This window comes from Ixodes scapularis, unplaced genomic scaffold, assembly GCF_016920785.2.
Source record: "Ixodes scapularis isolate PalLabHiFi unplaced genomic scaffold, ASM1692078v2 PGA_scaffold3__209_contigs__length_174095766, whole genome shotgun sequence".
In the NCBI taxonomy this organism is placed as follows: domain Eukaryota; kingdom Metazoa; phylum Arthropoda; class Arachnida; order Ixodida; family Ixodidae; genus Ixodes; species Ixodes scapularis.
This window is the reverse complement of record NW_024609868.1, coordinates 143134412-143160821: the sequence shown is the minus strand read 5'-3', so window position 1 is coordinate 143160821 and position 26410 is coordinate 143134412. Positions and strand designations below refer to the sequence as shown.

Genomic DNA, 26410 nt, shown 5'->3' with positions numbered 1-26410 from the left:
TTCATCTTATGTAAATAGAAAATGTTACCTCTAGCTGTTTCTCCCGATCTCAGAGTATTTTATTTTCCAAAACTCTCACTTCCGTTATTAATTTTTATCGCGTTGGAGCACTGTCATCTTCAATTGAACCTTTGATTTCTTGCTACACAACAATTATTACGGCAGATTCAATTACTTTTGTCAATTTGCCAGAAGAACAGTTGAACGGTCGGCTACTTTTTGTTGCGTCGAATCATTCGTAAATTTTGTCAGTAAAAACTATTTTTAATATTGCTGTTGTTGTGGTTGTTGTTGTTGTTTAGAAAGGGGGGGGGGGGGGGGCAATTACGGTACTTGCCCCCTTTCCCAAAAGGAAACCCTGCGTATGCCGCTATCGCAGTGTTAGATATTTAGTTATTTTGAAGCACATACGACCCTGACTGATGCTCGATCTCGTTGCCAGTATCAGCGTTTGCCTAGAAAAAGGTGAGCAGATGACTGAAAGTTACAAATGACAACAATTGACCTTTTCCACGTAAACTCGGTGCCCAGTAGGAAAGGCGTAAAACACATACGGAGGCTAGAAGAAGCCAGTTCTCAAAGCGATTACGTATTCGGATCGTACGAGACCTTAGAAGACTGGAAAATAAAACTCCACGTCCCACAGGGGGGTGAACGGAGTAAAAATATATATTCCGCTTGGCCGCTATAAAACATGCTGTCGCATGCGTAAAACGCTTCTAAAAAACCCCGCTACTTGTATAATTGTTCATTTTTATACTCTCACGGCCCAGAGCCATTACAGAGACTGCAACAGAAAAAAAATTATCGGCAACTTTCTCGCAGCATGTTTCTCGAGAGATGTCAGCGATGGATGCAGAGGAGGTGGTTCCAGTCATTCAGTATTCTCAGAATGAATAAGTAAGAATGCATAATTAAAGTACGGAAACCAACCAAGACCTAAAAATGTAAGAGACCTACGTTTCGAACCTACTTGGTACTTCGTCAGCGGCGACTGTGGCAGTTGAGGAGCGGCGTTTTTCGGTCAAAAAACTGAAAGACCGAAAAACTCAACTTCTCATCGGCCACAGTCGCCCCTGACGAAGAACCAAGTAAGTTCGAAACGTAGGCCTCCTATAAGCTTAGGACTTGGTTGGTCGTCCTACTTTAATTATTGTGTTTCCCAACCAGGGAGATTTCTCTTAAATGTTTACTTTCAAGTCACATTAGATGTTTCGATGACATGTTGGCGTCCGATCCTGAGACTGTTGAACGGTGCAAAATGACATGTGCGATACACGAAGAAAGAATTAAACATGCGAGACCCGCTTTTTGCTGTTCGTATTTCGTAGTAACTGCTTTGCACAGCGGTCCCTTCGACGCCGGAAAGAATCGCAGAACGTTTCGTAAGGCCGCAGCGAACTCGCGCTTTTCGGAGCATTTCTGTCAAGCGTAAGCATGATCGGGTACACTGACGTCGAGCGGGCCGGAGGCGTGTACTCCGGGACGGTACGCGAAGAGGTTCTTTCCTTTTCCGACGCGACACAGCGTTCCAGCGGCAGCAGAGGCTCCCGCAGTGAAGGAGCGGAGGAGGGCGCCGGGGCAGGGCTACGTTGTCGCCGAACGTCGCAGATGGCCCGCTCTCGCTGACGCCGCCGGCGCTATCGGGTAGCTCTTTAATTAAAAAGCGGAACGCCAGCGCTGCTGCTGCGCCAGGTTGGAGCGCCGCGCTCTCTCGCCAAGGGGGCACCGCGGGCCACGGGGCGCCGACGAAGTTTGGCCAGCGAGTCGCCCTCGCTCGAATCAGTTGCCGGGTTTTTGAGTTTGCACTCGGATGTAGTAGGGATGTCACGAGCTTCGGTCGAACCACGAAGTTCGACGTCGAATTTTTAAGGATATTCGGAAAGTTCGGCTTAGCGAACTTTTCAACTTCTAGCAAAATGCGACGAATTTCGACTTCTTAAAAGCCATACTTATGCACTAACGTGTCGAGATTCGATTAAAAGATATTTATATCGTTGTTAGAAAACTGAAGAAATAATAAGACATAACTAGACGAGACACGTACAGCACAAATTTCGATGTGCTATCCGTTAGTTGGAAGTCGAAAAAATGTGTCCGTCTTCAGTGTTTTTTTTTTTTTTTTTTTTTTTGCCGCGTTTGCGTTTGAAGTTTTGATGCTTTGTTTTACATCATAGTAAATTATTGCCGCTCTTTGTGCAATATAAAATCAAACATATAAAATTTAACCGAGAAACCATGTTTGTCATTTCAAAGCGATATAAGAAACCCCATAAATATGACGCTTCTCCGCAAGGCGGTATCAGCTCGTTTTACATTTCCGCGCATGCGCGTAAGAGTGGAACTTCCATCAAACCTTCGTCGAACGTCGCCTTAGAGGTTCGAAAGGGTCGAAACTCGTGGAACTCGGTTCTGCCACGTTCGCGACATTCCTACTCGGACTCGGAGGCACGTCCTCCGGCTCTGGGTCACTCCCGAGCAAAGCTTTGTTTCACCTATTGCCCATTTTAAGGCGTTCTGATGCCAAGGGCGACGCTCGTCCTGATAGGGTCACGCAACAGTTGTGAAAGTCACAGCCAAACTTGTCTGCATTATGCAAAAGACACAGTGTTCACGGCAGACACGATCAGAAAATGATCTGCGGACTCGCTTCAGAGATGTTCCAAGTGTGATTGCTTCGTTTTTGAGCATTTGTGCAGACCGTCATATGAACCTCTTTTGTATAATCTCGCCCCCAGCCACCTAATAGGCGGATCCGGTATGGGCGACGAAAAAATAATAAAATGTTTCAACCTGTAAATAGTAAAAAAAATAGAGGCCATGCAAAACGAGAATGAGTGACGGTTATGCCTATATACTAGATGTCTTCTATCGGCGTGGCGACGGCAAACGAATGGTTTCGCCCATACTGGAAGTGACGATATTTCAAGATGGCGGCGCCCTCGTGAAAAAGTTCTATAGACGCTTTGCAGCAGCTGTGCATGGGCGCCGCCATAAGCGACCTTCAGTTTTTGTTTCCCCTTATTCCGTTCGCTTCACGTCATCATTACCACAGCAGAACAGGTTATTGCGACTTTAGGTGCTACTGAGTCCTTTTCCTCATCATAGACCTCTTTGGAGGCTCATAAACGCCCGCTTCGGTGGCTCGGCATCTCGGTAAAACAGGAGAAGGTCAGCTATGGCGGCTCAATTTGGCGCGTGTGCAAAGCGTCTATACACGGAGCGTCTCAAATAGCATCTGCAGACTGTCTTTTGTGGGATGTACTAGCAGATCTGGACCGCGGCTTGTGGCACCCACAGCTGCTCGCAGACGTCGCCATTTTGAGAGAAAGAAAACCTCTTCAGCCTAAAAAGAATTGTAAGTCTACGCCTCGCGCAGTTTGACTTACCTTTAATTACGCTGCCAAATTATCCAACCAAGCTAACTAAGTTTCCGTCGGGAAATTAATTCCCGATTCTTCGATTGTTATACGCACAATTTCATTTCGTCACTTGGCGAAACCTGTGACGTCAGAGGATACCACAGCGATTAATCATGACGTCACTTTCTTTTTGGTTCCCCTCCTTACCAACATCGAGCCGCTCCCAGAAACTCGTTTTCGACGAAACGAAAACAAAAAAGAGGTAGGTGTGTCTCTCCGGTCGCGTGCTTATTAGTCACATTTCGTAGCACATATTAAAGGGGTCGTGAAACGATCTTTCTACTTCCGCTAAATACTACTCAGAATCTCTCCCTAACGCTAACCGAATAAACTTGCATTATTCCTTCTTTTCAAGCAATGTAAGTCGGCAAATACATTCGATAAATATGAGCAGCGCTAATCCCCTCATCTCGGAGCCAGAAGGAGCGGTCACGTGATGCCTATTCTACGCCGCCAACGTTAATCATAGCCACGCGCTGGGGTCGGCAAAGTAGAAAACGCGTGCTGCGCTCCAGGTATTGTCAAATTTAGGCCATTCTAATCACCGCACTGGTTGGACACAAGCCATTACTCGAGTGTGTGCCCAGGCATTGATTGTTACGAAGTCGAGTGCTCACGCAGTTCTCGTGTCCTATCCATGAGCCGCGCTCAACAGTAGTCAGACAGGCGCTTTCGAACCCACAATTACGTCATCGAGCGCCCTAATTTAACGGCATTCTGATCCTGTCACGTAACCGCTCATTTATCGAGTGAGTTGCAGCACGGGAATTTCCAGAGGCGTTTTATGTGCTTTATCCTTCAAATCGCGAGCAGAAATTTAGTGCACATTTCTACGACAATGCGCTGGTACCTGACAACATGCCCGGTTTGTACCGTGACTCTTTGCGTTGTTTGTTGTGATGATGACACTGTGGCGGGCTGTTTTAACCAGGAATGCAAAGTGCTGTTCTGACTTTTATTTGGCAAGTACGCGGAAGCCGGCAGAGAGTGGCACTACTGACTTGCTCAACATTAAAGGGATACTGAACCGAAATTTCGAGCTCACAAGACAAGACTGGACTGATAGGCGGGACGCTGCAAAGCCCAAAAACATCACTCATACAGCGATACCTCTAACAAATCGTCGTATTCTTACGGTCGCTTCGTTCCGTCGAGCTGGTGAACCGAAGCGAGGAGGAGAGAAGTGAGGCCGCTTCCCCTCATTTTCAACTGTGCCAGGAGGCCAATGACGTCATAACCCTCGCTGAATTTCGCCTTTCTTTTCTAAAAGTACGCCCATTCGTTTGAGATATCGGTGCATAAGTGATACACATTTTTGAAAACTGGAGACGACGGACGAAGAAGGGGACAACACACAAAACGTCTTGTGTGTTGTCCCCTTCTTCGTCCGTCGTCTCCGGTTTTCAAAAATATGTAACATCAACCAGCTCGCCTGCCTACTTACTTTATCTTCAATGCATGAGTGATGTTTTGGAGTTCGTGGCGTCCCGTTTAACGCTTCCTCGGCCTTATTTTCCGAAATTCAAATTTCGGTATAGTATCCCTTTAAGGCCAAGGTGAGCTTGTTCTTACTTTCCCAGTGCTGCCCAGATTTTTATGTTTTAGGTGCATTGAAGCGCTTCGACTCGCCGTCGCCGAAGTGATAAACGACATTTCGCAAGCTTGTTTGCTCATTCCTCCACAACCCCCCATACTTCCAAGACAATCATGTCACCGACCTGGTTGCCTTGTAACTTACGCCTCGTAATTCTTCAGGTGGTGTGGTTCGTGGCAGCTTTCGCCGCGAAGATAGCAACTTGCAGCTTTCGCCGCTTTCACGGTGAAGTTGGGAAGGATCACTAAGTCGCACGTGTATCACTGGGGCGCGTGTTAACCTACCCGGCTCACCCGTTCACGCCGCTTCGAGGCGACAGTCTGCAGCGGCTCATAACAGAAATGCTAACCTACCAGGCCCACCCATTCAAGCCGCTTCGCGGCAACAGTCTGCGGTGGCTCATTACAAAAGTAAATAAATAAAAAAAGGACGATCCCGAAATGAACATTTCTCAACTTGTTTGAAGGTACTGTGCTGTCTTCGCCCTCTCGTGATCTTTTTTCCGTCTTAGAACCTAACAATGGCGCTGTCTCTAGTATAAACACAAATAAAACTTTGGTTCAGATGATAACAACAAACCACGAACCTTAAAGGGGTCATGAAACGCTTTTCCAACTTTTTCCTGTTTCGCTTTCCTCCTCAACTCATAAATCGCGCATTCCACCAAACAGTTAAAGAAGACGAAAAGGGGGAGTTCCCTCTTGCTCGCACTCTCGTTTGTGTAATTCCGGACACATCCATTCTCCCCCTAGAAGATTAGCCCGTCGCTCAAAATTCAGACAAAAGTTGCTTTCCCCACCCCGTTCATTCCGAAGCTGACAGTGCTGTTGAAGGTACGTGCTGGTTGGGCCAGCCACACTTGCCACGTGAGCGTGGCAAATGTGGCTGCAGAGAATGAAGTCAGGTGATGAAAGGGAGGCGGCTGATTGGTCGGCAAGCGCGTAGCTTCCACCACAATGTCAGCTTAGGGGTGAAGGGAATAAGTGAGGTCCGGTTGCGTGTGACGTCAGTTTGGACCCGATGACACGCTTTTGGGACCGCGGATGTATCACAGTGAAAAGGCAGAGAGGTTGCGAAGGGGAGGAGGTACGAAATAGTCCGCTCTGTTTTCAAATTTTCGCACTGAAAGTCAGGCTTTTGACTTTCTACCTTTTTTCTTTTGGTCCACTGAACGATGTGCTATTAGTAAAATCCCAATCTAAAATGATTTATCCCAACCCAAAAATCGTTTCATGGGCCCTTTAACTTCGGACCGTCATTCAACCCATTCGACGAATCGCCCGTGGACAGATTGTCCCTTTCGACAAGTTGCCCTCGGACGAATTACCCTGTTACGAATTGGCCTATTTGACGAATTGGCCGTCAACAAGTCGGCCGTCGACGAGTTGGCGTTCGACGTGCTGGCCGGATCCTACGTTCGAGCCCACAGTGTTGTTCACTGCTGCATACGAATAGCGAGTTAAAAACGAAAAATTGCAACAGGCATCTGTCATTGAGGTCGACATGCTCAATGCGCCCCAGCAAGAAAGGGCCAATGGCCCCACGGTTTGTGCGGAAGCAGGCATCGGATGCAACGAAACGCGTGTACTCCGCTATCGGGACCGCCACTTGGTCACGCGGGGAAAAGGGGGGGGTGCCGTTCCGTCAGTGCTTCCCAGAAGCTGTTGGTTTAGCTGTATTTGCTTCCCAGCAACGAAGCCGTCTCCGTCCGTGCCCGCAGCACCCCGTGGGACGTTCTCAACGCCTCACGGGTCTCACGTTGATACGCTCGAAGCAGCCAAAGGGTCCCATCCACCGGTGGGCCGCCGTTCGGGCGCGCGAGCTTTTTTTTACGACACCCGGTTTTACGACTTTCGGAGCCTGGGTGTTTGGTCGGGGCACACGGAACTCGCCTTTAGAAATGTCGTTAGGGTTCCAGTTTTGTGGTACCTCTATTTGCAGACTGGCCGGATTGAAATCGTTCCGCGAGCCTGTCACCTGGGTTCTGGGCTGCGGATAGTTTGCGAAACCCGTAACCTTAAAAGATCATGAAACGACCGCAAGTTGCTGGCTTTTGTTATAACTCTACTTGACATTAGGCTTCTATTTGTGGCGTCGGAAGAGTTTTATACTCATTGCATTGTCTGAAATAAAAAAAAAAGCACAGGCCTAAGGAGCCGCAACGGCACGGCGTCAAGGTTGCAGGACATGGCGGTTTATTTTTTTCGCCTCGTGTAATAAAACTTATTTTATGGTATCAATGAAATTATAGCTTGAATTTGAGATATGCCCCCGATGCTATCGCCATTCAAAATAATATGACGTTATTTTTTTTTTTTGGCGTAGTCGGCAGAAATGCAATGTATTGCTAAAATTGTAGGGGCAAAAAAAGATGGAGGGCCTAGGAGTGTACGTTCCTGGGGTTATAATTGGTATTAATTAATATAGTAATTTTGTCGTCTTTTCTAATTCCGGGAAACATAACGATATGTTCCGTTTTTCGGCTGAGAGGGATGTTTTGGAACGTTTTGCTGAGGCTGTTTCAGATGCTTAAGGATGGTTAGGAAGATCAGGGAAAGGCGCTGGCCAGCTCCAGGAAGGCAGAATGCGGCGTCTCATCTTGTTCTCATTTATATCAACCAAATAGGCCGGCACCTCCTGGCCTTGTTTAATCTCTCAGTGACTATAGTGGAACGTATGGAAATGTGGTAGGCGCGGCCCACGTTCAGAGGAAACTCAAGCCGCTTTTCTAAATCGTGTTTTTTTTCCTTTTTTTTAAGGGGGGGGGGGGGGGGAAGGGGGTTCTTAATTATTTTTGTCGATTAAAAGGCGCTAAAATTTAAAGCGCTCGTGCTATCCCTTTTTTCGTCCTTTTTTTTTTATTGTATCATATTTTCCAGTTTGTAAGTCGCACCGTTGTACGAGACACACACCCCAAAAATGCCCGTTTAGACATAAAGTCGCATCTTTGTAGATGCGACTTTATTGTAGATGCGACCGTATGGACCAAAACATTTGGCACGCCTCGCAAAATTCGAATTCCAGAGGTACCTACCTGAAATTGGGCATGCGAACGTTCTTTCGCGAAAAGATTTGTTTTGTTTTTTTTGTTGTTTTTTTTTAGTTTGAGGACAAGGTGATAAAATAATAGAAATAAAGCAAAAACGGCGGAACGTGCATTTCCTATGCTTCATACCGGATATTCGACGTCTACACATTGTAAGTCGCCAACTTGTTCCCAGGTGGTCCTTGTTTATATATTTCCTCAACGATATTAACTATCCCAATTATCTTCCTCATCACCAGCCTCTATTATTGCTTCTTAGCGTTCTTGCGTTCAGTGAGCCACTCGGGAGCGAGCTCATAGACCAGGGTGAAGACTACAAACGAGCTGCTGTAGAACGTTGAAAATGCAAGGTCTCTGATTTTGCTTTATTTTTTAATACTTCACTACCTCTGAGGTGAGTTCTAAAAAAAATTAGACATACAAATTTTTACAAGACTAGGTTCGCGTACCAGTTTAAGAAATGTACGTTTGAAATTCGATTTTTGCGAGGCGTGGCAGAGGTGTTGATCTATACGGCAGCATCCCGTATAAGTTGCACTTTCTTATACAGTCAAAACAGCTTAAGTGCATTAATACGAAACACGCAAATGTGTATTATGATCACGATATACGGTCAAGCGGCAGCCAGTTTCAATATTCTCGCCAACGAATCTAACGAAAAACAAAACCCTTGCGGCCTACATTTAACACAATTAAGGTTCATACCTGTAAAAAAACATACACACATATATATGTCACACCGTTGTATAAGACGCACCAATGGTAATTAGAGATGAAACTTACGACTCATACATCGGGAAAAAATGACACGAGGAAGCTTAAGCTTCGCCTTTAAGAATGCAACGCAATAGCAAAAATAACTTCATTGCAGCATGGTTTTTTGAGTGGTCGGTCAGTCGAGACTAATTTATGTACATTTTTAGACTTTTCTGCCCCAGTTGTGGCTAATAGAGGACAAGTCGTCTCAATATATTTTGATATGTCTAAAGCGTTCGACAACGTGAACCATAAATTACTCTTGCGTAAACTGTCTTCATATAGAGTGTGTCTTGAATTATGCGAATGGTTTGACAGCTATCTGTCACTGCGCCCAAACTCTGTTCGGATTGGTGACTGTTTCTCTGAAAATTTTTTTTCGTCGTCCGGAGTTCCCCAGAGATCAATACTGGGCCCTCTTTTGTACTTGATCTTCATAAATGATATTGTGTCCTGCGTAAACAGTTCCGAACTACTTCTTTTTGCTGATGACCTTAAGTTGTTCAAAAGCATTAGTAGTCTTAAAGATTGCGATGTCCTGCAAGGTGACGTTACCAGCGTTCTTCAGTGGTGTAAAAATAATCAACTGCTGTTAAACCCCCAAAAAACAAAAGTGATTTCTTTTTGCCGTAGGCATTCTGTTTTTGAGTCTACTTATTATCTCGATGGATCGCCTATACAGCGTGTATCAATCTTAAAGGACCTTGGTGTGTGTTTTGACAGTGCTTTATCTTTTAGAAATCATGTGTCATTGGTCGTGGGCAATGCTTTTAGAGCGTTAGGGGTAATTTCTCGTTTGACGAGTAATTTTAGAAACCCTCATTCAATGGTTAACCTTTTTAACTCTTTAGTGAGGTCACGACTGGAGTTTGCTTCTGTCGTATGGAACTCGATTTCTAACACACAGGCTATGAGCATAGAAAATGTTCAGAAAAAACTTGTCCGGATCGTTTATGATAGATACTTTGAGCGGCGCTTTTATTATAGGTATGAATATATAATGAAAATGTTATCTCTTTCTCTATTGTCTAAAAGGAGGACTGTTCGTGATTTAATTTTTCTGCACAAGGTTGCGAATGGTGCTGTTGATTCGGCTCAACTCCTTGCAAAAGTGAACTTTCATATTCCATTCCGAGTAACTAGACACTTTGTTTGTTTTGATGTTCGCTCGCCGTGTAACACCTCACCTCTCTTAGGGATTCAGTCATTATATAATACCTTCGCTCCACCCCACCTTGATATATCTGCGTCAATTTATATGTACCGTCGCAATTTAAATGATATTATTCTAGCCCCTTAGCATTATGTTTGTCTTGGATGTTTTATTTTTTTTTTTGTGAATGTTTAGAGCCTATGTACTTGCTTGCTCATTTTGCTTGTTGTGTTGGTGCACCAATAAGAAGACCATAGTGGTTGTTTTTGGGCACCCCAAAATAAAGATTATTATTATTATTATTATAGCTAAATATAAACTACCGCTCGTTGCGAAGCCGTGCAAGCGTGCCAGCGAGGCCTGAAAAAGAAGAAGACGCAGTATCGAACGGTCGTGCTTTTATGTTCTCCGTCGAAAATCAACATTCGGCCTCAAGCCGAGGAAACTCTTCTACCTCGAGTTCTTATATTGGTAACGAAAATCACGAGATGTACTCGGACAACACTGCAGCGTCAGTGTTCTCCCCAAGAAACATCCTTATTCAGCAACCGGCCAAAAAGTCGAATTGGACGTTTACTGAGTTATACAGCGTAAGGTTAGCAGTATGACTTCTAACCTGGGGTCTTTAACGTGCTCACGCAGTAGTGATACACGACCGCACGCCGGTACGATGCTCATCCAGATCGAAACGGGCAGGGGTGGGGATCGAACCCAGGATTCCTGGGTTCTGCAGCGCGAGCTTTCGCTCCACGCACGTCGAGCTGGCTGTGCGCTTTAGCCCACTCGCCTCAACCTACCCCGTACCCTTGCCCTCCCTCTTCCCTCTTCTCTTTCACCTCCTGATCCCCATTTTCCTCTTCGCTTACCTTAATCTGATAGTCCTCGTTTTGTGACACTAAACATAGGAGGATTTACCTCCCAAAAGAAACAATATCATTTGAAACATCTACTTGAACATAAGGAGGTAGTCTTACTAGCCGTACAGGAAACAAAACTGTCAACGGTAGAACAGCTAGGTAGAACAGGCCATACAACATTTACTGTATGACTGCAAGGTACACGTTAGCTATGCTGTAGGTTTCGCCGCTGGATGTTTATTGTTTATTAGAAATTCTTTTCATTTGTCTGAATTAGCTGTTACGACAGGCCTTTGCGAGCGCTTCATTATATGCGACTTCCGAGTTTCTGACATAACGTAAAGAGTGATATGGTTTATGCGTCGAAGGAGGTGAATGCCAGAGTAACTTTTTTTTATCCCCAGCGACCTTGTTTACTTTGTGATAGAATGTAAGTTGTTCTTGGAGACTTTAACTACGTTTGCGACGGAGCAGACAAAGTACAATATTAACTGCTAACGACTACTACAGGACATTGTGATCGAGTCTAATATTCTTGATGTTGCATCATTTTAGCTGAAGAAAAAACACTTACCATATACATATTTTTAAGACACATCACAAGGAAGACTTGATAAAATTTATTTCTCAGTAGAACTTATTGGCGATTTCAACGGTTATGACCGTATTAACAGTGGTTTCACAGACCATTGCGTGGTATCATTAACGAATAAGAGGAAAAGAAGAAACAAACGTATAAACTGTAAAGTATGGAAACTTGATAACGAACTGTTAAAATGTGAAAAACTATCACATCTGTGACTGATCTTTTCGGAGCTAATAGGGAGAATAAAATAACACATGTCTGTTAATTGGGACCTTTAAAAAAAAGAAGTCAAACAGGTAGCAATTGAGAGAGTTAGTGTTTTCAAATTTTAGAGGTCTGAGACAGAGAGGGCGTTGATGAGTAATTTTCGTACCTTGATTCAGCTTGAATGTCAAAACCCTGGGCATGGTCTTGAAGATTTTATCCGCATGAAAGCTAAGATCGATAACTTCCATCAAGAACGTAATCAAGGCGCTGTTATACGTTCTTGCGCTGTAAAATATTTTTTGGGAGAACAGCCAACAAAAAAGGTAATGGAGAAGAAGAAAAGGTATGCGATGTCTAAAAAAATTCAAGAGACAAAGCAAAACAACCTGATTATTAGAGATAGCGAAGCTGTAGCCGAAGTCTGTTAATAACATTACAAAAAGTTATTCAGCACAAAGATTGCCTCCACAGATAAAGAATATCTGAAGGAACGTGTAACACTGGTTCCCCAGTTGTACGAAAAGTACACAAAATAATTGGAAGAACCGATCAGTTTAGTTGAGGTAGAAAGCGCTGTGGATGCCCTACCAATAAACAAAACGTTGAAACCGGATAGTACTACTACGGGATTTTAAAAATTTCGCAAAAACACTTTATGTCCCATCTGGCAGGAAATGTTTAAGAAGTGTAAAGAAACCGGTCTTCCGCCTTGCGTTTTGCGTACAAACATTATTTTTATTTTAAAGACAGATGACAAAAACAAATTTTCGCAAGTGACTGGCCATCGCCCCATCGCATTATGCAACGTGGATTTTAAAATATCTGCAAAATTCTGTGAATTAGATTGCAATGTGTAATTTGCGATTTATCAGAAGATCACTAGACATGTGGGGTTCGTGGAAGGTCTATTCAGACAAATATTTATAATCCGAGAAGCGTATTAGAGTTTGTAGCAAACAGCAGCTCTCGGGGAGCGATGCTGCAAGTTGATCTCCCAAAAGCATTCGACCGTGTTAACCATAATGTTCCATTTCTTTCTTTTTTTTTTTCTCACATTGGCGTTGGTGTTATGATACCCCATTCTGTTAAAACGTCGTACGCAAACTGTTGTGCACGCTTAGGCATAAATAACGAAGTTACAGGAAGCATCCCAGTTTGTTTTTTAGTCCGACAGGACTGCCCAATATTCCCGTTGCTTTTTACTCTATATCTTGAACCCTTGTGCCAAAACATAGTAAGAAGTAGGAAAATACAAGGCTTTTCTGTAAGCAACACTGAAACTAAAGTTATAGCGCATGCAGATGGTGTCTCATCCTTTTCAAAGACCAGAAAAGTTTAACAAATGCCATGGATCTCACTCGGAGCTTTTGTGAGGCCACTGGAGCCTCAGTAAATCTAGAAAAGTGTCGAGAAGTCTGGAACAGAGCCTGGGCGGCGACACCCAGGCATAGATTGGAGCTCCACTCTGTGCGAATACTTAGAAGTACCACTGCAGCACTACCGAAACAGCACGTCCTACTGGTCCGGAGTGGCGACTGAATTGAAAGGACGAGCCAATAACTGGTCACAAAAATATTTGTCAGTGTTTGCACTTTCGACCATGCTTAACGTATTTTTGGCGGCTAAATTATAGTATGTCCCGGAGGAACTGTACTGTGTACGGACAAGTATTCAAATATTGCACCGGGTGTTTTGCCGTTTTAGTATGGAAGTCCACTTGGGAACCCATGCGTCGCTACAATTTGTTTTGTCGCCTATCAGATGGTTGGCTCGGCCTTTCCCATTTATTTATACGTCAATTGGTTTAACGTTTTCTTTTCCTAAAAGACCAGAGCATCCTTTTCTTCGTGAAGTCATTCAGAACAGACTGGCATGTTTTCTACCTGAATTTATCGTATCCTCAGACCAAACTTATGTGTTAGACTACTGGAGCATCTTATAGTCGATGCTTTTCAGTTTTAATGAGTAAGTTTTTCAAAAGAATATGTAATGTATGTTTCACGTAAAACGTTGACAAGAGATTTTGTGAATATCCTATTTCCAATGCTAATTTGCCGCTCAAAGGTCAGCGACGTTTCCCAACACGATATGATGCGCCAGGTAAAAAAGATGTCCATCCCCTCTTCAGCAAAAACTTTCCTTTTCAAATTACATTGTTTAGTGTAGCCCACCAAAGTGTGGCTACAAGAAAAAGGAATATTCTTTCCATGATCAATAAGCTGTACATTATGTAAAACTCCTAAAGCCATTGAACATATTTTTATTCACTGTTGGGATACCAGTTTCTTCCGGGTTGTTTTGCAGACCACTCTAAGGAAAGGATATTGCTATTACATTCTATTGAATTCGTTTCCCACCTGTACCACCTAGAGATAACTTCCCGTAGGACATGATAATTTTCCTAGTATTCTGTAGCATGTGAGAGTTCCGCCTTGACCTGAGGAATGAGAATTTGTACCCAAAAATTGTACGCCGACATTTCATTGAGCTTGTTATCCGCGTCAAAAGCGTGTATGATATTCCAACAGTAGTTCCTGACTGTCTGCCTTTGTTTAACAGTCTTCATGACATCTAAGAGTTTTAACATGTCTACTATGATTGTGTAGATTGCACCCTGAATAACCACGTTGTGAACCTATCGCTTCTTCCTCTATGTAATAAAGAAGAAAAAAAAAAGTGTTTGCGTGACCTAGTGGGCAGCGTGTCTGGCTCGCAACCAAAGGTTATTGAGTTCGATCCCGCTCCGCCTAAAATTCTTCGATTTTAGCTTTTCAGGCAAATGAATTACTATCGACTAATTAGTATTTTTCCGTCCCACCGATCCAGGCGCCGACGCCGGTTTTTCTGCACGACAAACTCCATCAAGCTATCGCTTTAGAATATGACAGTTATATTTCATCACACAATATGCTCGATCGGTCAGGTCCAACGATGCCCGCCCATGCCGAGTTCGATATAAACTTACGTTGTCATCACTCTGGTGTAATCGTTAATGAGTGAAGCACGATGGTTCAGCGATCGCGCATAGCATTTCTTTAATTGGAACTTACATCTCAGAGCGTGCAGACCTTAGGTCGCAGAAACATATGCGCAATAAATTTCGCCGCCTTTGACTACTGAAAGTGTTAGTATAGTGACGTATTGTTCTCAACGTTTAATAAACCATGAACTGATTTTGCGTTCGAATTTTACGAACGGCATCTTGTGTGGTTCGATAGGAGCATAGCACACTCCGTGCATGGCACTGACCTATTAGAGACACTTTAGTGGTTCGTATTCTATAGAGCAACGCGTTGCTAGCGGGAGCTCTTTCCGTCACTTGGAAGCATGGTTTGAGCACGCGTCCGCTGGTCCCACTTTCCGCAGCGTACAATCTACTACAAGATCACTCATTTTAGCTGTTCGCGCAAGTTCTGCGGTTATTTAAATGAATAATAAGACGTACATATTGAAGAGTTTTAGTAGATCGTGTTTTCAGGTCACGCTATTTGAAGCGCGAGCTCGTGTTGCCACTACGATGCATGCTCTGAAGCGCGCGCCCGCAGCGGTAGCGGGCCTTTGAAAGCGATCTACTAAAACTCCCTATTAACTATTGCATGTGCAAATGCCCTATGTAACGGGGAAGCCGATGAAAATCAGCGCGTTTTGGTTATACTTCGATATTCTTCAGCTGTTTTGTGGTGCAGCAGGTGTTTCAGAAAGCATCGCCCTGCCGGTCATATGCGAAAAAAAGACGGCATCCCAGCGAGCTCACTCCAATAAAGTTTCAGACGAAACAAAAAATTGAGCAAATCGATTTTGCTGTATAGTACTCGCTTTCCTTCAATAGGCACTGGGCATGGTTCCAGAGCGCGCCACCGTCGATTGACCACCAGCACCACCGTGGCTAAACGAAGCAACATTTTGCTTCATTTGGCCACCCGACAGCGCCGCTGGCGTACGCTTGCGAGATGTCGTTTTTGTTACGAACTCGATCCGAGCGTTGTGCTGTCGCACTACACAAACAGCTGCTTTCAAAATGTAACAAGCGATAAATTAACCAATGTGTATGTATGTGAGGTTGTGTGGTTCTATAGCATTAGGGAGTATTAGAAGATGTCTTCCTCGATAGGTTCAGACAACTCGAAACTGGAAATGGCAAACCATCCAACTACTACGGCCCAATTTCAGTGTAGCCCAGCGGGCAAGGGCACGTTGATATTACGTTGTTTGTGCACTCTTCAAACGCACGCACAAAAACAAAAATTCCGTCGAGCTGCCTTGTCCACAAAATCAAAACTAAAAGCGCCCCCCCCCCCCCCCTTCCTACGCCCCGATCACCCCCAATGGCTCTTACTCCTATTATTTTTCTATGTAGACTCTTTCCACATGACGAGATGAGTTATTTTTTGGGGATCAGCAGCCGGTTTTCCGTCCACTCGTCGTTGTGTTGAAGACGACTGCGGGGTCCGAAGAATGTGTGTTTCGTGAAAGCCGGCTGTTCATTGGACGGTGTCAGACGCAGTTGCTTGTCGCAAAGTGATGCTCACTTTCGTCGACTGAATGTGCTCTGCTGTTTTACGTAGAACTCAAATAAACGCCGCGTAAATTACGTTCTGTCCTGCAGTATACGTACATTTTGTTTTTTTAGTAGACTGTTTCGTCGCAGCGGGGACGAAGGTGGTACCGTAGACAAGTGTCGAAATGGAGCAGCCATCTTGGGCTGCTCCATTTCAAAGCTCAAAGAGTGAGCTGCACAGCGGAACGCGTGCACAAAAACGCTCTACTAAAACTCTTCATCAGCACGACTGCCCGCAAAACGTCGTTCGAACAAGGTGCGTCTGCGGAGCGGAGAGCAGTGAGGATGTCAAGAGATTGATCTGATTCTTAGGTAGTCATCGTATGGAACCCGTTTTACAACGCCGCGCTTCGAGCGCATTAATAACGAATGTTGAGTCAAATACCACATTCAGAGATCCATCTTGAGGTATATAAAGTGAACGGAATTATTGTTTTACACGTTTTGCGGCATTTATTTATCTCTGACAGCGTTGTATTTCCCACGGCCCCGATGGGAAGCTGCGGAGATTCACGTCTGCTATGCTCTCGCGGTTACGACAGTCCGGCACGCAGAAGTGCCTAAGGCTCTGACGTTTGCTCTTCTGCGGAGGCATTCGAAATGATATGCAACAGCTTATAACAATGTTAAAATTCAAAAATCAAAAACTTTCGAATCAACACATTCGAAGTGAAGCATAACTGCATAAATTTGAACGAAGAGCTGGCGAAAGATTCGTCCCAGTGTTGAAAATATCTTGATTTAGATGATGCGACGTGTCACATCAATCTTGATTGCCATGAGGCTATACGAAGAAAGGATCAAAAAGTAACGGTACATCCGTGGGAACAACGAGCCTTGTAATGTGTTTACACGAACGACAGCGCCACCTGAAGAAGAATGTTTCTTGACGTGGAGGTGCTTCCAGGAGGTACAGGTTGCAACCCTAAAAACAGCTCATTGGGCACGGCATGCGAAACTCCAATTGAAAGCTGTAATTTGAATGTCATGCCTAAAACTAAATACAGGAACATCGTTTCATAAACCGTTTTAACATGAAACGTTCTTTGGCTGCTGTTCGACATTTCATGAAGCCTAGATAAAAGCCTGCCCTCGAGGCTCGACACTGATTGGTTGACGGGTGGGAGAGGAGGAGTGAGGTGCTGGATGCTGATTGGTTAACGGGGAGGCCAGGTGAGGGGGGGATAGTCGAGGAGGAGCTCGACCACCTGTGCGCATTGAGAGAGAGCTAGAAGCTCGCGAGTGTGGATGGCTCTGGAGGATAGCCAGGTTAATCAGCCTCATTAGTGGCACCATCACTTCATTCTAGGAAACACTATCAAGTGTACACGAGGTACGCGTTAAAATGCGTTAAACTATCTGATGAAGAGCGCCGTGAACGTAGTCGTCTGGCAATTCAGAGTGTCGCTAAAAGTTTGTGATGCTAGAACTTTTCACGTACTCAGCACAATTGTCTAGCGATTTGCCATACATTTTATGTATCTATTTTTTAGGTTAACGCAGAGGGAAATTTAAAAATATAGTAAAAACGATAGCTATGCATTGCTCTTGTACTACTGGCAACTCCAGTGAAATCGACAACACCTAGCGGCTAGAGAAGAAAGCTGGAGCGGCAGGTTCGCTCCACAGAGTTCTCAAGTGAATGAGATATTTACAGTGCCTGGCGTACTAAAGACAAAGCTGCGAAATAAAGTTCAAAAACACGTGGTGAACATCGCCAATACCGGCCCACTACTTTGCGAGCTCACTCCCCGGTGGCGTGCTAAAGGCGTGGGCGTTTAGAACGTCATAGGAGGGTCTGTCTACGAGAAAGGTAATCGCGATTAATAATGATTTTAACAAATATATCATTGATTACCCAGTTTGGCATTTAAAACAAGATGTTTTGTTGTTGTTGTCGTTGTTCTTTTTTGTAAATAAAATGTGTTTTTAAACAAAAGAACGTTTCTTTCATCGTGTCACCTGCGAAAAAACCCGTTAATAGTTATAACAAAACTTTCGAAATTTATAACAGTAAGTTGCCCTTTAATAGAACCGCTCTGCTACACTAAGGCGTACGCGAAAGCATGTCCTGCAAAACAAATCGCGTGACTCTTTTTTGCAGTACACACTACGTGAGAAGGACGGATGACCATTGGCGACGAAATGTTTCGGTGGCCGTCCTTATATATTCCCTACCCATCACGTCACGAACAGGATTATTCGTTGAGAAACGATAAGTTCAACGGTACGCTACACTAAGGCGTACGCGAAAGCATGTCCTGCAAAACAAATCGCGTGACTCTTTTTTGCAGTACACACTACGTGAGAAGGACGGATGACCATTGGCGACGAAATGTTTCGGTGGCCGTCCTTATATATTCCCTACCCATCACGTCACGAACAGGATTATTCGTTGAGAAACGATAAGTTCAACAGTACGCTTAAAAAGCACGGTGAAAGCTTGGAGTCATTGCGTTCTTAACGCTGAACTCTTCGCCGAGCGGCACGTTCGCTTTGCGTGCGGTGCAACAGCCACTGTTTTGACTCCACGTTCAGACAGAAAATCGCCAAGCGACATTCGTCACTTTTTGGTCGCTCGATAGAGCCTTTAAACTAAAACCATCAAGGTTTATAGATGGGCGATTGCTCATATTTCCGACAATAGTGACATCCAACACTAGACGTCATGGTGAGCTCTTGAGGAATCGTTGGTGGGCCGACCCGAGCGACGCCTTTGTTTCGTGCGCAGGCTGTTCGGCGTCAAGTGCGCGGGCTGCCTGGGCTCGATCGCGCCCAGCGAGCTGGTGATGCGCGCCCTGGAGCACGTGTTCCACGTGGCCTGCTTCGCCTGCGTCGTGTGCGGCCGCACGCTCCAGAAGGGCGACCAGTTCGTGGTCCGCTCGGGCAGGCTGTACTGCCGGCCCGACTTCGAGAAGGAGATGGCGCTCGTGTCCATGGCCTCCCAGCAGCAGCAGCCGCCGCCCCACGGCCACGGAGCGCCGATCGCGGGGAACGCCGCCAGAGGTGAGCTAACCGAGGGCCCCTGATCACCCCTTGGAGACTCAAAAGTGCCACTCTCCTCGGCCGTCTCGTTCGAAGGCTTGCGCGAAAACACGCGAACGCCGCTTTTCAACTCAATTCTGCACTTCTCTGTTCCGATTTCACCAGTTGAACCGCTACCCTCCTCTGCGCTTTTGCCATCTATATCTTTTATCACTGCTCTTCTTATGTGTTGCATTGCTCATCTCCTCCAAACTGATTACCCTGAGGACTGTTATTAAATTTCTGCTTACCGATTTTATTTTCTCTCATTATATAAACTTAAATCATTTCGAAGTTTCATGGCTGCCTTCCTACCCTTTTTGCTTACTTTACGGGACCATTCTGATCTCCTTCATTTTGATTTGCGCATTGATAAAACAAGATACCTCCCTTCAACTGCTTATAATGTTGTCCTAGATTGTGTTCAGCTTAATGTCTGGCTCTCTGCTGCTCTTGAAATACCTGCTTTCTCCAAAAGCTTTCTCATTTGACGTTTTTACATCGCCTTCTTTAGTTGAACATTTCACGACACTCGCCTTAAAACAAAACAAAAAAGAAAATAATTTTGTGCAATTTGAGTCTATCTTACAAGACGTTTTTTTGTTCTTTTTTTGAAAGAAGCAGAGAGGGCGGAGCAAAACCGATGTTTGTTTTCTTCATTAGATATACAATTATTTCTTTAAATAAAGTGACAAATTATTGATATTAAAGGCACGTCAAAGTATCGTAATTTGAATCATAAAGGAGAGTATAACGCGCCGCGAGGAGTCGGATTTGTTTTACTTTAGCTGTTTAGGTGAAAATGAGTTTACCTCTTTAATTTGCGTATTTGCTTCCCGGTTTGTTTATTTTACACTTTCGCTAGCATGATCTTTATTCGCCCCCTTTTAATTGTATAGGTCTAGTTTGTGTGTCTCCAGAAATTGATTTCTCTATTCGCTTTCTAGTCTGACTGCATATTTTTAATCTTGTCTTTTATTATTTTCAGAATTTATTAAATTTCTCAATTTTAGTGTCCTTGTTCTTGGGAGATCCGTAGAAAACATAAAAGTGTTCGCTTCGTTTAGGTGTGATAAAGCTTTTCTGAGCTGCAGGCACAAGGCTACCGATGTGTAAAAGCGGATGATAATACTATAATCCGCGCTTTCGCACCCGGATAGCCTTGCTCGTGCAGCACGAGTATTAATTAAGTTTAGCATACCACCGCTCTTCTCACGCGCTTCAAATCTTTCTAGAATTTACTAATTTTAGTTGTTTTTGATTACGCTCAGAAAGGGTTCAGTTTGAAGCGTGCCTATTTCACTAACTAAAAAGCTAAGTAATCAATATTTGTAAATTATCCCACTTATAGTAACAATGAGCACCTTATAATATGTCCCCCTGGCAGTATAACTAAAAGTTAAACTAAAAGTTAACGACCAATATCTATAGTACCAATATCTATATCTATAGCCAACTAGCCCACAAGTTAATTATGAATAAGTATAACTCACGTGCGTAAACCACATAAGTGTAACTTTAACTTATTTTAACGAATTTGCAAAAGCCTCGAAAATAACACCCTGCGTTGTGACTACAAGGTGATTATTTTTTTTTTACATTTACCACGGGAAGAAGCCTAATATTGTCACGAATGACAATTGATGAGGCGATAATAACTGAATAAACTGAACGTTTAATGAGGCAAGCTTTTGCCCAAAACAAAAAGGGAACAGAAGATAACAGGACAGCGTCGCACGCGTCGATGTCGGCGAAACCGCAGGATCGAGCGCTGGGGCGAGACTGACTGCAGATCGCCACGCGGAGACCCTTATGTACACGCGGGGGCTTCTAGAATAATCGGGGCAGAAGGTTCGGCGCGTAGAACATTGTGACCTCGAACAAGCCCCCCGACACGGTTCTCGAATTTACCAGAACATTACGTTAGAGTCAGTCAACAAAAATGCGTCCCCGCGGCCAGGAATCGAACCCTGGCCTTCTGCGTGGAACGCATGCGCGATAACCGTTAGGCCACGAGCGCGCTGCCCGATTGGTCAGCTGCGCTTGCGGCAATATAATCCACAAAACAGCTACAATACCCATGCACTAGACTATGGAAAAGCCGAGTCTCATACAATTTTGTTAAACCAATGATTAATACTACTTCCCCTTTCAGGTTGTAGCGTGCAACTTCATTATCAATACACTGTTGCGATAGCATACATCCTTGTTTCAAATTTCCATGACTTGTGAGCTGCGGTTGAAGGTTGACAGGTTTAAGGGCAAGGGGGGGGGGGGGTGCAAACACGTTTGTACTTTGCGTAAAAACCACTTAGAACGAATCCCTGACGTTGATTTTCTAGCGCAGCATAAATAGCGCAGACAAACAGTTGTTTGTCTGCGCTATTCATGTATGTTGTTTTCCTTCTATTCTCTGTTTTAGTTTAAATTTTATCAAGTGTGTTTTTCTTGCATCTACACAGCGCAGCAAACCATCACAATGCCTAACCAACTAGCCCATATCCAAGCTTTATTTTTATAATTAGCATCCATGCTGTTACCGATTGTTATTGGTCATTTACGTTTAAATCAAATTAAACCTTTCACTGTGGAGCGTAGGGGCGAATCGGAGCTACGCTGGGGAGCTCGCCGCCGCCCGGGGGGGCGGGGGGGGGGGGGGGGGGGGAGTGTGAGTGGAGGAGTGGAAACTCGTCAGGCCGGAGTGAAAAGAAGTTCCTCCCCACTCCCGTTACGTCGCATCGAGAGATTCTCGCCGAAGTCGAACTTAGCTCATCTCCTCGATATGCAATGGTGCATGGAGCCGATTATATACGCCTATGTTGATCATAGCCACGCTGGGGTTGGCAAGGCACAGGACACGCGCTGAGTTCCGGACATTGTTATGGTTCAGCACGGCCGGTCTCGACGCGCGCGCTCGCTTACGGCCTGAGCAGTCGCCGAGGAGGCAATGCATTTTTTTCTGCGCTGCGCCACCGGTGTTCTCTGCGAGAGCGCGCTGTGAGCCAACCCGTGGTGCGGCGGCGCCCGATGGTTTTGGAGAGGAAGCCGACGAGCGCGCGGGCCCGTTTTTCCACGTGTGGTTTTTGCCGCTGCGTGTGTGAACGAAAGTGCCTCATGCTTCGCGTGCCTTGCTGACGAGGTCACGTCTCTCAGTAAGTTTCTGCATCGTCTTTTTCATGGATACTCATGCTTGTCTCACAAACTTGTGAAGTCAAGCTGCGCATATCAATATTGTGGCTATGGTGTACTGTTTTGTGCCGTTTTGTCAGTCGCGGTCCGGAAAGGTGTGTCGTTTCACCAGTTTCCAGTTGACCAGGAACTGTGTGCCAAATGGCAAAAAAACATTTCTCGAGAAAATCTCGTCATTAATGACAAATCACCCTCGACTGCAGTACGCAACAAGCACTTCTTGGCGAGTGACTACGTCAGTGACCGTAAGATAAGAAAACTGGTTCCTGGTGCCGTACCAACCGTATTTCAAGGGTATCCTTCTTACCTAGCACCCAGTGCGAAGAAAGCACGTAGGACCCTAAAAGTCCGAGACACTGCTCCCTCTAGGAAGCCATCAAAACGAAAGGCAGAGCCAGAAGAATGCGAGAATGCAGTGCTTGAGTCGCCGCGAGGTGAAATCAAGCAGAAAGCTACTATATGTACCCAAACAAGAAACAACAATGCGCAGCGAGCAAGTCGATATCTTTTAATGATAGCAAGACTTCGTTCGCAGGTAGCGTACTATCGCTCCAGTTGCTCAAAAACACAGCAGCAACTAGAAGCAGAGAGAAATGTAATCTTCTCATATCGTGACGACAAGCGCTACTCAGCGTTGAAAAATATTGCTTCAGACGTTGAAAAGGGAGAGAAAAAGGCTGTCTTCCTGCTTCACCAAGTTGATGGATACCAGAAGAAATTCCAGTCTTATCCCGAAGAAGTAATAAGAGAGTGTGTCATATGGCGGCTTTCTTTCGCCAAAAGGTTGTGATCATGCCCGGACTAACCTGCTGACACTGCCACATAAGTGCACACTGCAGCGCTACGTAGGTCCCAGCTCAACTTCTTCAGGAATGAGTGGCGCCGTGAAAGAAAGGCTCATTCACGAGGCTTCCTTTCTCAGCCACAAACAGCACATGGCTTCGTTAATAATCGATGAAGCAGCAATAAAGTCAAAGTACATATACGACCGGAAGTCCGATGTAGTATTTGGGATCAGAGACAAGCCGGAAAGTGGTGCACCACGTACAAAAAACGAAACACTTGCAAACCGAGTCCTGTGTTTTGTGCTCCACGGAGTGGCCAGCTCGTACAAGATCCCATGCTCGTACTACTTCACCAAGCAGCTGAGCGGGAGAGACTTGTATGCGTGGATGAAGGACGTCATCTCTGCAGCTGAGGAATGCGACTTTGTGGTGATTCGAATAGCTACCGATAACTACTCAGCGAACAGAACAATGTTCAAGCTCATGGGGAACGGTTCCTTGTCAACCGTAGTGAAGCATCCTCACGATGATGAACGAGAAATGTTTTAAGCTTCAATCCTTGCCATGTTTTCAAGAATGTCCGCAGCCAATTTTTGGAACGGGAGCTCACAGACGGCGCTGGCGTCATCAGTGGCACATTTGTCCGAAACTCTATGAGCACCAGAAGGACATGTCAATAAAGTTGGCCAGAAATCTTACAAGGAAACATCTGTATCCGTCGAATCTAGAAAGAATGAACGTGCTACGTGCCGTGCAGGTGTTTTCGCCCCAAAGTCACTGCCGCACTGGAACATCTCCAGCAGAACTCGCGAGTCAGCTCCCTTCTCTTCACTTTCACGGATGCAACATCGACGATCAACTTCATGAAGGTGATGAAGAAATGGTTCGACATTCACGACACCACCTACAATGGAAGTGGCTGCAAAATGCCCATCTCCAGAGAAGACGATGAGAGACTACTGTGGCTGCAAAATGAGTTTTGCAGCTACGTGAAGACGATTCAAGAATATTCCATTGCCACTGGTGTTGGGAACTTCACTGAGGAAACATACAGTGCCCTACTTTCCAGCACGAAATCCACAGTGGAGGTAACCAGGTTTCTACTGAGAAAAAGCGTCAGTTACATGCTGACTAGAAAATTAACAGTGATCCCACACTCTCAAGAAAAAAGGGTGTAAAATGGTGTATCGTTCCACCCTTTGTCCCATATAATGCACCCAAAAACTTCAGTTCGACGTACAGCGCCCCAAGTCGAACAGGCGGCCCCAAATTTTACGAGCGGCTTGATAACGGTGCGATATAACTTTTTAAATAGCTGAAGTATGTGCGAAAGACCACATAAACAAAACACCAAGTTTTTACTGTAGGGCCAAGACAACCCGGATTATTTTATTTGTAGTCAGTAAAACGTACATAAGCTATCTTAATAACTTGTACCACACGGCTGTCAGGCCCCTCGTAAAATTTTGGGCCGTCTGTCCGACTGTACGGCGCTGTACGTCGAATTGAAATTTTGGGGTGTATTATATGGGACAAAGGGTGTAAGAATACACCCTTTTACACCCTTTTTTCTTGAGAGTGCATTGAGGCATTGTTTGGACAACTGCGCTTTATGTGCGGAGGTAACGACGCGCTGGACGCAAGAGCCGTTACAACAGCTTTGGACCACATAGTAAAGAAAAAATCCCTGCCATCGAAAGAAGTCGCTGTACAAGATCAAGACGCAGAAGAAGCGGCCGCCTCTGTTCCTCAAGATGTAGTTCAAGAATTGAAAGCTCTGAAAGCACATCTTTCAGCACCGCCTGCGTCTGTTGCTTATTCAGGCTTAGTGTATGTTAGTGGATACCTTGCCAAGCTTGCCAGTGATCTTGGATGTCACGCTTGCGTCATTCTTGTGACGACAAACAAGACTAACAGTCCTCTGTACGAACTTCTGAGCGCACAAGAAAATTGTGAACTTCACTATCCGAAGCCCGAGTTTCTAGCTCTCCTGGAAACAATTTCGACTTTTTTTGAAAAGGCGGTCAAAGCTCTCCCACGATCAAAGATTCTCGAAGCCTTGCAGCTAATAGTTGAGCCACATCTAGAAAATTCACCCTTCCTAAGCTGCCCAGAAGGTGTTGGCCGGAGTCACGCCAAACGCTTAGCACATCTGATCTCCGAAAAATTCCTGCGAATTCTTCTCGTCAACTACACAAAGAAATTAACAGACCAGAATGACAAGCCGCCTGGCTTCACCCACAAACCAACGCGAAAACATTTCAGGCTGTGACTGACATTCCTCGGAACTCTGAGTCACACGATAACGTTGTATATGTTATTACAACCAATGCCTGTTATTGCTTTCAGTCCTTTTAGGTATTTGAAACGATTTCAGGGCTTCAAAAAGTAAAGAATATGTCTGATGTGGTGTCTTTCGCTCAGTGAGAGAAGGTTGAACAGGTACATTTGAACCTTTTGGAGCGGCAAACGCTGTTATTGTCATAGTACATTTTGGACTACTGACATAGACTGTGAAGGCCTTTAATAGGAAAATAAATGTTTTCTAACCCTGGTTTCATGCTCAAATATCTTGCTTCACTTTTATTCATGTGACTCGCAAATAATCCAGCCGTGCCCATCGATACTATGCGCCATGACAGCATGCCAACTTGAATGTTTTCAGATCCATATACTAGTTCCCTGCATTGCATGCCTATAGCGGTGACTGCATAAGGCACGGTTGTAAAGTGCTTGCTCAACGCAGGGGGAGCAGCCGTTCAGCGACACGTGCAAGGTGCCTCAAAGAGCGCGCGCCGAGGCTACGTCGAGCGAACATTTCAGCGGCTCCCGTCGAGCGGAGCGGGGTTGGCTCGCAGCGCCCCCGGAGAGTTGCGGCGATAGGCATCAAATGCCCCCCTTGCACAGGCCGTAGGGGAGAGCGAGCGAGCGCGTCGAGACCGGCCGTGGGTTCGGCTATTGTCGTCATTGCAGCGATTGAATACGGGCCACTACCGTATGCTTCTCGAGCTATCAATTATCACGAGCCCAAATCGAATACTCACGCAATGCTCGGGTCTGATCTATGGGCCGCATTCAAATATCGTCACTGGGGGATTATGCCAACACTTCGACCTCCGAACTACGTCATCAAGTTCTGCGAAGAAAAAGATTGAAAGGAAAAGTTCGCTTTTATTTTTGCACCGTAAAAAAGAGGATTCTTGGTCATGGAGTTGCGTGCGGATTCGAGTTGC

The 26410-nt window shown here is 45.1% G+C and overlaps 1 protein-coding gene across 2 annotated transcripts in view; it reads left to right on the top strand.

The window, feature by feature from the left end:
- Positions 1–26410, top strand: part of LOC8043875 (LIM homeobox transcription factor 1-beta) — a 264573-nt gene that overhangs the window by 198431 nt on the left and 39732 nt on the right. For both annotated transcript variants that reach the window (XM_040222320.3, XM_040222321.3), the window contains one exon: positions 18911–19185. In XM_040222320.3, the coding sequence (XP_040078254.1) occupies positions 18911–19185 (275 nt within the window). The remainder of the gene's footprint in view (positions 1–18910; positions 19186–26410) is intronic.